General features: G+C 39.1%; 1 protein-coding gene across 4 annotated transcripts in view; it reads left to right on the top strand.

Moving 5' to 3' along the window:
• Window positions 1-10,319, top strand: part of cyth3a (cytohesin 3a) — a 52,834-nt gene extending 42,515 nt beyond the window's left edge. For 2 of the 4 annotated variants that reach the window (XM_007893580.2, XM_007893579.2), the window contains exons 7-13: window positions 632-744; window positions 2,742-2,890; window positions 3,236-3,348; window positions 6,163-6,241; window positions 6,695-6,766; window positions 7,674-7,828; window positions 9,541-10,318. In XM_007893580.2, coding sequence (XP_007891771.1) covers window positions 632-744; window positions 2,742-2,890; window positions 3,236-3,348; window positions 6,163-6,241; window positions 6,695-6,766; window positions 7,674-7,828; window positions 9,541-9,613 — 754 coding nt within the window. In that variant the 3' untranslated portion in view covers window positions 9,614-10,318. Of the gene's footprint in view, window positions 1-631; window positions 745-2,741; window positions 2,891-3,235; window positions 3,349-6,162; window positions 6,242-6,694; window positions 6,767-7,673; window positions 7,829-9,540 lie in introns of all 4 variants that reach the window. The other 2 variants (XM_042340957.1, XM_007893577.2) reach the window with 2 other exon arrangements.
• Window positions 10,320-14,117: the final 3,798 nt, after the last annotated feature.

Raw genomic sequence — 14,117 nt, 5'->3', positions numbered from 1 at the left:
TTGCATGTCACGTGTGCTGTATTGATTCCTAAATATCTGAAGCTCAATCAGCAATTTTTCACATCAACTACAATGCTGGGAGTTCAATTTGTACAGTCCGGTTTATATACTGACACTGATTACACTGCGAGTTTATGGCAATTACATGAATTTTATGGAAATTTCAATAAAAGTTCCTGATTTTTGGGGCAGCTTCAATGTATTAGAAACATTTTTATACTATAAAGTGAATTGACTATATATTGTGGGCAAAATGCGGCAGCCAATTGAGTACATCAGTGTTCCACAAACAGTCGTGGAGTAAGTGACCCAATTACTACCATTATTTATTTTAAAGGGATGATTACCCCCGGAAAAGCAATCCGCCAATATTTACTGCTCGGTAAACAGGTGTGTGGCGTAAGGAAAGTTGTCTAACGTTTCACCCTGCCCGGAAATTAAACCCAGGTCCTCTTGCTTGCGAGGCAAATGCTCTAACCATTAAGCAACAAGACTCACCGATTTGAACAGTGTTGTGCTGTTTATTGGGGTAATCGGTGGGTACCTGGCAACATTTCACATTTTATTTGCATAGTTTTCACTAGAACAGGATTTCACAGTTGTATGTTTGCTTTTGTGTTACACAAAACAGGCAGTTCCTGTGGAGCTTCAGGCTACCCGGTGAAGCACAGAAAATAGATCGGATGATGGAAGCTTTTGCTTTGCGTTACTGCCAGTGTAACCCAGGAGTCTTCCAATCAACAGGTGGGTCAGAATGAACCAAGGAGTGTCTGCACCTTGTCTTCAAGCATCGGTTGTGTTTTTATTTTGTTCTAATGTCTTTCTCAAGGTGAGGGGGGGAGGGCGGGAGATTAGAGGAGTGGCTGTGTATTCCAGTACAACCTGTTGCAGATCAGATATACTTAAATGCATTGTTGGATTTGCAACAAACATGATGAGTCAAGTGTGTAATAGTGGTAGAGCAGTTCTGAATATCAGCAAAGAAACCCTACCCTCTGAGTAAATAACAGCTCACAATGTGAAGTGCACTCCTATTAAATACTATGTATAGTTAGTTATCCTCATTGGAAAAGCCCTTCATCCTCTTATATTCTCAGGATCTTGGGATGTCCTCCTGAGGTGCGATATAGATGGAGTTTGTTATTTTCAAGATAGATGATGAAGACTGGTGGTATAGAATCATAGAATTATACAGCACAGAAGGAGGCCATTCGGCCCATCGTGTCTGTGCAAGCTAGCTTCTAATACAAAGCAACATGTATTTGATGCTTGGAAAATGGGTATGCAATAGTGTCTGTCTCCTGGACCCAGAGACAGGAAGATGTTTGCTACATGAGGTTGAATCACATTCTGAGTTACACCACTCGAATGTCCACTGTTAAGGTCACTGCAGGTGCCCGGCATGCAACATTTCCATAAGGATAGGCAGGAGGGACACCTAAAGTTGGATTATTTACTGCATCCTCTTCATAATTTCCGGAATGCGAGCTGCTGCCCTCTGCTCCTGGCCCGGTTGTAGGATTGACAGGAACTCGGGTCAGCACTATAAGTACAAATTCCTTCTGCTTCCTGGTCTCCATCTCTGCAGGAAAAAAATAAATAAGTCATTCCAAAACAGATGTGTGTGTGGTGTGGGGGCGTGGGTGGAGGGCAGAGAGAGGAACTCATTTTTAGTTGTAAGTGCACTCATGGAAGTTTTGATTATGAAATGACCTCGAGGCACTGCAGCTCAGACAGATAGGCTATTGAAGGACACATATTTGTCAGACTTATTTCAGTCTGCTGTAGAATTAATATTAATCTTAAATGTCTTATCAGTCATGACTCTGCGCTTTCCTAGCGGATTCTTGATTTACACAAGTTGATCCATTTGCCATTTTAAAGATGAGTCTTGATGAGCATTGGATTCTTACCAATCGTACTCTGCTCACATCTTGTTTGAGCACATTTTTATGGTCTTTAAATTTCTCTTATTGTAACTAAGTTTTCTTAAAGACATAAGTTCCCTCGGGCTTGTGTCCAGTCAATAATTGGAATAGTGTTTTTGGCCTACACCACATGATAGGCTATGATTTTACATCAATTATCCCCTGCTGTGATTTTTTAAAAATGTTAACAATTTCTTAAAATTCTCCTAATCAGTACATTAAGAATAAATTGAATCCTTAAGACATACATTATTGACATCACCATGTTTCATGTGGATTCCTTTTAAGATTGGTACTCCCAAGGTTTATTTCAGATAAAGTGGTTTAGCACAAGAATATTTTATTATTCAAGTATTTCAGTTTGAAAGATCCAGAGTATTGGCTAATAATTAATCTGAGTTACAATTGTCTGAATGCAATAAACTTTGTGGGTATGCCAAGTGTGGCAACCAAAGCATTTTTATTCAAGAGCTGCTCTTTAGTATATAAACACTTCATTTACAGTCAACTTAATTGTTTACCTAGTGCAGTGTTGAGCAGACTTCCACCTGGCCAGGACAGGTACAAGCCAATTAACCTTTTTCATTTTACTTCAAATGGTTTACGTTGTACAATATTTGATGGGAAGGAGAGTGACTCCTGCTGTGGACTTTTCCCGGGAGCATCGCATTAATGAAGACTTTTGAAATTGAAGTCGACTGAAGATGAAGTGTTTGTTGAAACTCCTTTATATCCTCAAGCAGCTCTTGTACAGCGATGTACTTGTAGGGTTTCGATCTAAGAGTAGTCCAGTATGTGCCTTTTCTCTTTCAGACACGTGCTATGTACTCTCATTTGCTATAATTATGCTGAACACGAGTCTGCACAACCCCAACGTGAAAGACAAGCCTCCTGTGGAGAGGTTTATATCCATGAATCGAGGCATTAATGATGGTGGGGATCTCCCTGAGGAGCTGCTCAGGGTAAGTGCTTCATTCCAGGAACTTAAAAAGGGAAGGAGGTATAGTGCCTTCTTCCCCCCCAACCTCCATTAAGTAGTAATAACTTGCAATTGTACAGCACCTTTCGTGTAAAGTAACCGTTTCAAAGCACTTTACAAAATGTAATATTGATTAGAAGTGGTGAACATTGTTATATAGGCAAATGAGCAGCCAATCTGCGTCAGCAGCAAACCCTAAACAACAATGAAATGTTTATTTGAATTAACAAGTAAGGCATTAATTCAGACAGTATTGACTGCTAATGAGATGGCTGCTGGATTGTGCTATTAGCTTCAGGTTAACCCAAACCCTTCTCTGCTTTTGCAGAACTTGTATGAAAGCATTAAGAACGAGCCCTTTAAGATCCCAGAAGACGATGGCAATGACCTAACTCACACGTTTTTCAATCCTGACCGAGAAGGCTGGCTATTAAAATTAGGTAAGTGGGGGAGTAACATTCAGACCTGTGCTCGAGCAGAGGGGCATTGCCAAGGGTTTTGTTTTAGAATTGGTTAAGGATTGAGAACAGGACCATTTGTTATCCATCTCTCTTCAGTGTGACCCTTTTTATTTGCACAACAAATGGTACAAGTGTGAATGAAATGTGCCCTTCACTTGCTATTATTCTGTGATGGAATAGCTGTTTGACTGTTTTCAAAAAACACGAAAGAGCGTAGCTTCAGATGTCTGAGTGCCAATAGCAACCCAAGCTCGAATCGCTCCTAAGATTTCGGCAAAGTAACAGAGAAAGAGGTTGTTGCCCTCTCGTGGTTGACCTGCTTCCACTGCTCTTGCTTACTAGTTTGGACGTTGCTCTCGACCTTGTGGCTGTGAACTGCACTCTGCATATCAGATGATGGTTATAAAACCATACATAATGGTGCGTCCACAGCGCGATGCAATGATCGAATTGTACAGTCTCGCTTCTCCAGAAGTTAAAATGCATTGCAATAATTAAAGACCTGCCCCCATCTTTATATGGTTTTGTTAGATTTATTCCGATATAGTTTCTGGAATATACTTTTTAAAAAAATTATATTCTGTAATTTTACAAATTAAGATGCTTTAAACCAGAATTGAATCATTGCATTTTTGATTTAATCTACTCTATTGCATAAAGACAAAAAAGGATTTGCATTAAAATAATATATTGAAGGATACAGGACTGTGCTATTGTAGTCTCTTGTCGCAAAATGTATTGCTCAGTCTTCCTGTTTTATAAAGAGAATCTCTGATGTGTTGCATTTTAATGCTTAAATCTTTCTGTGTGAGAAGTGTGCGTCGATTGACTATATATACAGGATGTGTTCAATGATGCTGGATCTATACCGTAGCTTTAGTAAATACAATAGAGGGAAGAATATAACAATCTGAAAATATTTTGCTACAGAATGAAAGCTAATTTGCAGTGTAATTTTCATGAGTTTTGGAACTTTTGCACAAGAAGCGTGTGGTTTCCCCACTAAAGTTAATTCATGTATGCCTTTATTTTTTCCTGCATTGTTTGTGATTTCCTGTTTTGTTTTTCTTTGCTTTAGTTTTTTTTCCAAAATAAAATTGGCTTAAATGTGCCTTCTTGTTTTCCTCATGGCCTATGACCTCTCACCTTTCTGTTCTGTGACTGGCTGTCTCTGCTTATTCTGCATTAGGAGGTATGTACCAGAAGAGCTTCCAGGCGCCCTGATCAGTTGGATTACTTGTTCTCTTCCATTTTCCTCTTTGTTTTTATTTAAATGCATGAATATATTGTTGTACGGTGCCCCCCTCCCGCATAGTCTTTAACTCTGCACTTGCATTTGCCTACTTTGAATTTCAACACGTTTAAAACTTACTTTGTCTTTCTGTCAGGCTGCCTTGGGAATGTCTTGGTAATATATGTGCATGCGTTAGGCAATGGGAGACGGGAGGAATTCCTCTCTTTTGCCCTTGAGACCCCAACAGAATTGAGGCCAGTCTTTCCATCTTCTGAGCGACCACTAGAGTCACATTTGTGAGACATCTGCTCTCACTGCCATTGGCTTCACTCTGTTGTTATGCCACCTAATGTACACAAAGAGTAACTAGGGGAGACACTTTCAAGCCACTCTTCTTGTAAACAAATGCAGCTCAGAAACCCAAGTGCAAAGGTATTGAATGCAGTGCAGATGATACGGACATTTTAACATCCGAACTAGTCATCCAGGTTGGTTGGTTGAGAATTGTGATAACACAAATCAATCGTTGATCAGGCAGATTAATTAGAGTGTGCTTTAATTCTCATCTGTATGCAAACTAAAAAACATTAGTAGGAGCTGACTGCAGTTTAGTTGTAAGGTGATGTAAAACATTTGATATAGCGAATTTTGATGTTACATTGAGTTTGACAACACTCGTTTTAGTCCTTTTCTCACAAATTCAAAAGTTCAGATCTAAATCGCTGCTGACATGGCCAGAACAGGAATTCAGATGTCGGTGAAATAAACAAGATCAAAGAAAAAGTACCATAGATTATACACGGAAAATGACTATTGGCTCAACTAGTCTGCAGGTTTATAATAGTCTGATTCTGGCGCTCACTCAGGTTTAAATTCGTATTACATAACGCAGCAGGATTCAAACCCAATACCTTTGTGTAACGTTACCACTGCTGTCTGTCTCCCTTAGCTAAAATCTAGGTTAAAAAAATTAAATCGAGAAAATAACTGGATGGAAAAGTATCTAAGCAGCAAAGGTTTAATTGTGCCAATGAATACATGGAGTACTCTAAGGAATTAATTTCAGCTCTGTTAGAACTATATCTTTGACTGTAACATACTGAGCACATGAAAAACATATCAAAAAATTGAGTGGGAATAAGAACGACAATAGTGTGGAGATTTACAAAAAAAATTTTTTTAGTGACAGACCAGATGGCTCATAATGGTCTTTTCCGGCGTGTGCATTCCTGTGTTTGGGGGAACGTTCTCCCCCTCAACTGTTTCATCTCAAATTTACAATTTTCTTCCAAAAGTAACTTTTATTTGGCAGCGTTCAATGTGTAGGAACTATAAAAAGCAATAAAAAATGCTGCTTTATAGAGGGTCACTTATGGATTGAAACAGATGGAACATTTTATAAAGATGAGTCCCTGGAAGAAGAAACGGGACCACTTAAGATTAGTTTAACAACCAAATGTAGATTATGTTTAAACTTGCGTGGGAGTATTGCATTAACCATTCTGAAACACTCACATGTTGTAAAACTTTTTCCCGCTTCAACAATTCCTTCTTTATTTTAGGAGGACGAGTAAAAACGTGGAAACGGCGGTGGTTCATTCTGACAGATAATTGCCTCTATTACTTTGAATACACGACTGTAAGTTGACACAGTTCTGCTGAAGTATCTTCACGTCGTTTTGCATAAGTAGAGAAGTTTATTTTATTGACGGTAGCTTCACTGGCTGATCAGACAGGCTAGTACATCTGGGGAATATATCAAAACACTTTGGGACATTATCCAGTGATCCTTTGCTTGGGTTCAACCATGTTTCAGCCCTTCTTTCCCTCGGTCAAACATCCTGCTGTGATAATATCTGGAATCATACACAACTAATGAATACTTGGGCAAGAGCAGCCGGCATCTGTGAATTGGGCCTGCTAACATAGTTACTCAAGCATATTCCATCGCCAAAAGAAACTGTTCAGCTATTTGCTAATTGAAGAGATGTATATTGTCCTGAGTTAACAAAGATCCATTCTTTGAAGGACTTGGGTAAATGTGTTATAGCTGATGAAGTGGCACTGATTTAAGTGTGTTTTTAAATTGCAGGACAAAGAACCAAGAGGAATAATTCCTTTAGAAAATCTCAGCATACGAGAAGTTGAAGACCCAAGGAAACCTGTAAGCTGATTTCTTTAGTTACATGATACATACTCAAACCATCTATCTGTGCAGCAGAAAATAGCAAACCTGTTAATTGTCAATACGTTTTGTCTAAATCTGCCACTTTAGTTATCGTCAGGGATTTTTAAATTAGAAAATTAAATTAAAATGCTGGAGTAGTCATTACATTTCCGATGATCTAGAGAGGATGTAATGTTAAAATAACTGTGTGCCCCCATTGCAATGGTACTTTAATTCATGGCTATTGTGCAGAAAATAGGGATGTTGCTTTCCACTGCCCGAGCAGGGAATTGACCAAGTGTGTACCAAGTATATGGCTGGGGAGAGTAATATTGGATAAACGATTAGGAACTTGTGTCTTCAGATAGCAGTTTGTTGAGTACCTGAATCAAGCAAAAAAGGTCTCTATCATGTCTCTGTGTACAGCTGCTGTAGGATTTAATTTCTACAGATAAGTTGAGCATTCATGTATGTTGAAGTAGTAAGTCAGGTTCTCCTTGTGTGTCTGGCTCAGTTGCTGTGTGTGTCAGCCTGGCTCAATCGCTGTGTATGTGTGTGTGGCAGCGTGGCTCAATTGCTGTGTATGTGTGTGTGGGTCAGCCGAGCTCAGTTGCTAGCATTTCTGCCATAGAGTTGTGGGTTCAAGCCCCACATAGGGACTTGGAATTCATATAATCTGATCTAACACCGTGGATGTGTTCCATTTAGCTGTTGGGTGAAAGTAGGTGTTACTATACTTTTAATGGGAGAGTTTTCAAACTGCCAGCAAATGTTTGTGTTTTTTTTAAAAAAAAGTATTACCAGCCCATTCTGCAGTACAATACTTTGCTGAGTGAGTCTGAAGAAAGATTTGCATGGTTGTTTTTTCAGCTTGGTTTGATTTGAGTTTCCTGTCATTCCCTAGAACTGTTTTGAGCTTTTCAATCCCAGTCACAAAGGCCAAGTGATCAAAGCCTGCAAAACGGAAGCTGATGGTCGGGTGGTGGAAGGCAATCATGTGGTTTACAGAATATCTGCCCCTACCCCAGAGGAGAAAGAAGAATGGATTAAATCCATCAAGTAAGTGGAAAGCTTGCATCTGCTTCAGGTCTGTGTGCGCTCTTGCCTATGGTTCGAATGGTTTGAAGCCCACATCTGGACTTGAGCTGACAGACTAAATTGGCTCCAGTGCAGTATTGGAGGGGTCTTGAATAGAGATGTTAAACCAAAGTCTATGTGAAAATGCCTGTTCAGATGAACAGGAAAGATCCTATGTTTAAAGAAAGTTTCTCCCATTATCCTGACCAACAATCCTTCCCGTTGGTCAGTGAAAGGCAGAGATGTTCATGATGTGATAAGGTACTGATGAGACTGATTTTCAACGCTCTATAAATAAGGGTGGAGGAGAAAAACAACAATTTGTATTTGTATAGCGTCCTTCACATGGGGCGCTATATAAGCCCTTAAACATGGACACCGAGTCCAGTGCCCACATTTTGAATTGATTTTATTGGTATACAATTTCTCTGGTAGATTGAATACAAGGAGTTGGGTTAAAACATGGCTTCACCTTATCAGGTAATGCCAAGACCTTACCTTTAATGTGGTGTAGTGCTCTTGAGCATTAGAGGCCTTTGCTGGAATTGTATTTTAGCTGGTCTCAAAATGTAATGGGAATGGCCTTATAGCACAAAGCTGGCAATCTCACTTCAGAGAGGCCATAGGAAGGCTGATGTGGAGAGGATGGAGCAGGAGAGAAGGAGTTTTATCTGCAGCTGAGTCAAATGGGAGTTCTTAATTTACTCCCCACTTGAAATGGAAAGTGCATTTTAAACAGATTTCACCAAAAAATTTTTTTAACAAAACCTCCAGTATAATCCTCATTTTTTTTTAACACTGGTTCTAGTGTAATTGTACAATTCATTGATTAAAAAAAAAGATTATCTGTCAAATTCCTTCCAGAGGAGGTCCAAAGCTTTTTTTCTTAAGCACTACCTACGTAGCTCATTGCTCATCACCACTTTGAGTTGGGAAATGATATTGCATAATTTTGCTCTATTTTCACGCCAACCCTTCCTAGGGTAGGAGTACAAGTGAACACACGTACATTAGATCATAAGATAGTCCATCATACTGCATCATAAGATAGTTTTCCCCACCCCATTTGCTCAGCGCAGAGGGTGTGGCCATACCTACAACAGTAGGGCGTAAACTAATCACATTTTACAATGACTTCTCAAGAATGCTCTCAAACAAGCTGAAACAGAGTGAGGCACGAGCCTGCAGGCATGAATCTTGAGCTGGACTTCATTCCTTTCAGCGTCAGTCAAACGTGGGCCAAACATCTCCCTTAAGACCTCTTGGTCTATTAAAAGTTATAGGTAGCAGTTTTTAAAGAGGCAATGAACTATCAGAATTGAGTCAATACTCTGCAGTGGTCATGGTAGTCCAGTTCCAGGGGGACTGTTAATGACAGGTTAGCCAGTGATGGTAGGCTTGCTGGGGGAGCTGACATTTTTCCACTTTCTAATTTCTCCTATACAGGTAATGTATTTATTCTTTCAGTGCTGTTTGAAAATGTACATCTAAATATTTAATGAACCTTATTACAGTAAAACACAGCACCATTAATAATTATTATTATTAAGAGCCAAAGACTGTTTGATTCGATATTTTCTCTAGCAAATAGGTTTAGGACTAGTCCGTTCTATAGTAAAGATGAACCCTGCTTGTCAACCACTTTCTCAGTACGTCAGGATACAGTGCTCATTTGTGACATTCTTCCCTTTCAGAGCTAGTATCAGCAAGGACCCTTTCTACGATATGTTGGCGACGAGAAAAAGGAGAATTGCCAATAAAAAGTAACTGCGTTAGACCTGCACCTCAGCTTCATAATACATAATAATTGCTGAAAACTTTTCAAATGAAGGAGAAAAATAATTCTGGTGTTCTTCTGTATATAAGAGTTTAGGCAAAGAAACATTTTGGCAGTTTTACAGGTTTTAGTCCCCCTCTCTCTCAAAACAAGTAGTGCTCAGTGTATGAAATTGTGTTAACACTTAAGTTTTAAATTTTTGCACAGAAACCATTTTCTATTGAGGGCAAATGTCTGTGCAACACCTTCGAACTCAGCGGGTCTGACATCGGAGTGTGTAAGGTTGGAAGACTTTCTATTAGGATATTTTAATGCTGCCTAAGCAACATTTATTCTATTCAAAACTCTAATAACCCAATATTAGTCTAAGGCACAAGTAATTTTCATTATTTAACAGTATAGAAAGAACAAAGCACTAATAATGTCACAACTAGAGAGGCCCTAAATTGTACATTTAGTGATGTCTGTGGTTGAAGGATGAGACCATCTTAGTCTCACTCAGACCTATAACATATTCTGTACTTTAACATTGTAATTGTATATTTATTTTCTTAGTCAAATGCAAACTGTTTATTGTAATTGTTAAAAGATCTTAAGTTATGTGTAAATAATGTACAGATTTACGTTATTGATACTTTTGTTATGATACATGTTAGACTATTGTCAGTGGCCTGCAAAAAATAAAACTTATTACATCTGAAAACCTGACTGTTGTATAAATATATTAATAACATATCTGCCGAGGAAGATGAATGCAGTTTGAAATTGACATTTTCCTGAAATATAAACGAATGTTGACTGGTATGTGCTTGTAGTTTAGCGACACCTGATAAGATGAATATTTTCATTCTCCACCACTAAACTGCACACGTTCAATGGGATGTGTTTTTTTGCATGCGTATTCAAGTACTCTAGGTGGCCTGTAGCTGGATAGAGTCCAGAGTGTGCAGCTAACAGAATTACAGACCTTTTCTGAAATTTGCCACGTAAACAACCTTGTCAACATTTTGCTTTTAACAGGGAATTCATTGTATAAGCACAAAGCTCGATAGATACAATGAATCTAGGGTGCACATCTAATCCATCACCAGAGGGAATATAGACTCATTAGCTAGACAATTGAGGTCATTATTCTCATCCTACTGAGCACTACAAAGAAACCCAGGAGAAATGCATAGTGCCACTTTTATCATTCATCCACTGATATTCTTGGCCATTTGCATTGCAAGTCATGTTAACTGGGGCATTCTTCCAGCACCGCTTAGAGTCTGGAGGGTAAACATAATCTCTGTAAAGACAGACCTGCCTCTGGTAAATATCTCACTTCTAGCCTTCAATCTGTCATGCACTATTTCCCATCACCTTATTCTTTTACTTTGTTTATAGTGAATACTCTTCTGTTTTTCCACTTATTTCATAAGCTCCCAAGAATACAATCCCTTCACTGTATTGAAATCACGACTTATTTTCTCTTGCTCAAGCTTATTTTTCCTTAGAACCTCAAGCGTAGAATACCTTACCTCCTCCTACTTTCCCATCCTCTGACAATCTACAAAATATTAAAACCCAAGCGTTCATCTCATCCAAACTCTACTTGATTTCTTGCCATCTTCCAAATTTGGTGACATCCTGCACTAGGGGCACTGGCCCTTTTAAGTGCTAAATATACTAAAAAAAAATCCTTTCCATTCTAATATCTGGAGCAAATGTGTTTGGAGGAAAAATGCACACTGAATCAATATATCAATGGGGTTACAGAATGGTTAAAAACTACGAGCTGATCTTAACAGTCGAGACAGAAATACAGTTAAACGATGAAACCAAACGATGATTGCTGAAAATCTAAAGAATAAAAGGTTGTAAATAGCCAGCAGGCTGATCAGCATTTCAAAGAAAAGTACATTTTAAGTGTGACAATTTATCGACTCTGGCATCCATCAAACTGTGACTTGGCTCTGACAAAAGGTCATGTCTGAAAAACAAAACTCATGTACAGGTACATTTAAATCCTTTTCTGAAATGAAAGAGTTTCTCCTAGTGACTTTGCCGACAATCTCCCATATACGATTGACTGTTCACTTCAAGACTGCTGTGGGGTATTGTGTGCAAAGTGGCTGCCATGCCCACTGAAAATAATATACAGCAAATCCTATGAAATGCTTTTGAGATGTCCTCCGGTGAAAGGTTCCATATCAAATGTAAGGACTATTGTTCATTTATTTAATATAATAATAATCCTTGCATTTGATATAGCGCTTTTTACGTCTACTAGACGTCTCAAAGTGCTTCACAGAATATGCTGTAAAATGTAGCGACTGTATTTTTGTGGGCGAAACGCGGCAGCCAATTGCGCACAGCAGTGTCCCACAAACAGTCGTGGATTGAAAATGACCAATTTATTATTTTGTTTTGGAGGGATTATTATCAGGTGTGTGGAGTAAGGAAACTTGCCCAAGGTTTCGCCCTGACCTGCCGGGAATTGAACCCAGGTCGCTCACTTGCAAAGCGAGTGCTCTGACCACTGAGCTACAGGACTCCACCTATTTTAACCTGTGCATCACTTACCTGAAGGTGACACAGGACCTGAAGGTAGCGGAATAATGTTGCAGGAGTCCCTAGTGTTTTCCTGGCTGTCAGTAGACAAAGGCAGATTAAATTGTAGGGGTTGGTTAATGTACAATCTGTATTGCTGATATGAATGCCGCTAGACAGAACTGATCAATATATAAATGGTTTGACATTACAAAGGAAAAAAGCAAAACAATCACAAAAATGTAAAGCCATGAAAAGGTTACTACACAGTGATGTACAGTATGAGATTCCTTAAGGAAAACTGCCTCAAGTGATCTGGTTTTGGAGAAGCTTTCTCATGGGTTGGTGAGCCATACTTCTCCTTACGCAAAGGATTCTGCACTTATTTAAGTCTCCCACGTATTAAAGCCCAATATTTTCCAAACAACTTCAATTAAAACATGATTTAATTAATATCATGGGAGAACCCTATAATGGATTGGAAATAGTTTAAATAGATCTCAAGTTACCAGTTAAATTAATTAAGGTCGATTCCCAGCAGGGCAAAATGTTGGGTAAGTTTCCTTACCCCACACACCCATTTACCTAGCAGTAAGTAGGAACCCGGTTGTTAGTTACTTGATAGTTACTTTATCACAATTACATCTTATTGAAAGGTATCACGAGATTACTTTTGTTGTTCTCAAGAAATGCCTGGCAAATTCAGAGCTATTCTAGACCAAAAAAGAGTGAATGTTTCAGTGAAGATTTCTGAATAATACTGCCAGTCAAATGGGGAAACTAGGTCAGCTAAAATGTTGATTTGTAGCCTATTATCTACATTGGTCAGTGCTTTGAGACATCCTCCCGCCACAAAGGCGTTATATAAAGGTAAATTGTATTTACCTACCTTCAGCATTACCTTATTCATTATACTTTTTCTATGTACAAGTGAATAGGACATCATCCAATTGGGAGAAAAAACCCACAGAGATAAAAGGTTGAAGTTGTATTAATCAAATATCACCCATTAGAGCTGTTTCCCAGGGAATAAACCAGCACTCAGTGAGGTGTGCAACTGATATACAGAATAAAGCATAGAAAAACTACAAGCGCTTCTGGACAGAGGACAAAAGGATTAGTTGGTGGGAAGGAAGGATTTAGGTTGAAAGAAGAGGTAGGTAGAAAGAAGAGTTGGCTAGGAAGAGGTACAGGAATTAAAAAAAGTAGAAAGAGGAAAGTAGGGAGGGAAATGTGTACGAACGAGGAATATGTTTGCTTTTGGAGGCTGAAAAAAAATCAAAGTTAAATGAGAAAAACACATCCATTTCTGCCACTCTGTCCCCACCCTCTGGAACTCCATCCCACAGTCCCTCCGCCTCGCTCCCTCCCTCGCCACCTTCAAGACCTGTCTCAAGACCCCTTCTCTTTCATTTTCCCTCCTTACCCCACTGTCCTCCAGCCTCCCCCACCCCAACCCCCAGCTCGGGTCCGTAACACTCGTCTGTCCAGTGCCTTGGGAAGTGAAAGACATTTTACAAATATACTGCTAGTAACAAAGTCAAGCTTCAAATTTATGGTCTCGACGTATTATATTGCAACAATCGAAACAAGAGAGAGGTTGTCAGGGAGGCAAGTTTTACATTTGCTTTGAGGAATGATTACTTCTGCAATCATTAATTTCCGCTTACAATTAGGAAGGACATTGTCAAAACTGGAGATGTGCTGCTGATGATGTGACTGCTGCTTTAGTGGATGGAGATGATTCAGAGGCTCCCTCTTATGCCTTCCCTGCTATTGTTGTTTCAACATATTTCTTGAAATTAAAACCTGCAATTGCCTAATTTTTCTGTCTATATTTCAGAATCTTATTTACAAGTTTTGCATGAGGCACTTTGTCAAATGCCTTCTGAAAATCCAAGTAGGATACATCAGCTGCATTTGCCCCTCCTCATCCATCAGCTTAATTACCTTACAGAAGTG

This window comes from Callorhinchus milii, unplaced genomic scaffold, assembly GCF_018977255.1.
Source record: "Callorhinchus milii isolate IMCB2004 unplaced genomic scaffold, IMCB_Cmil_1.0 Scaffold16, whole genome shotgun sequence".
NCBI lineage: Eukaryota > Metazoa > Chordata > Chondrichthyes > Chimaeriformes > Callorhinchidae > Callorhinchus > Callorhinchus milii.
Note: the sequence above shows the minus strand (reverse complement) of the source record. Positions and strands in the feature narration are given on the sequence as shown.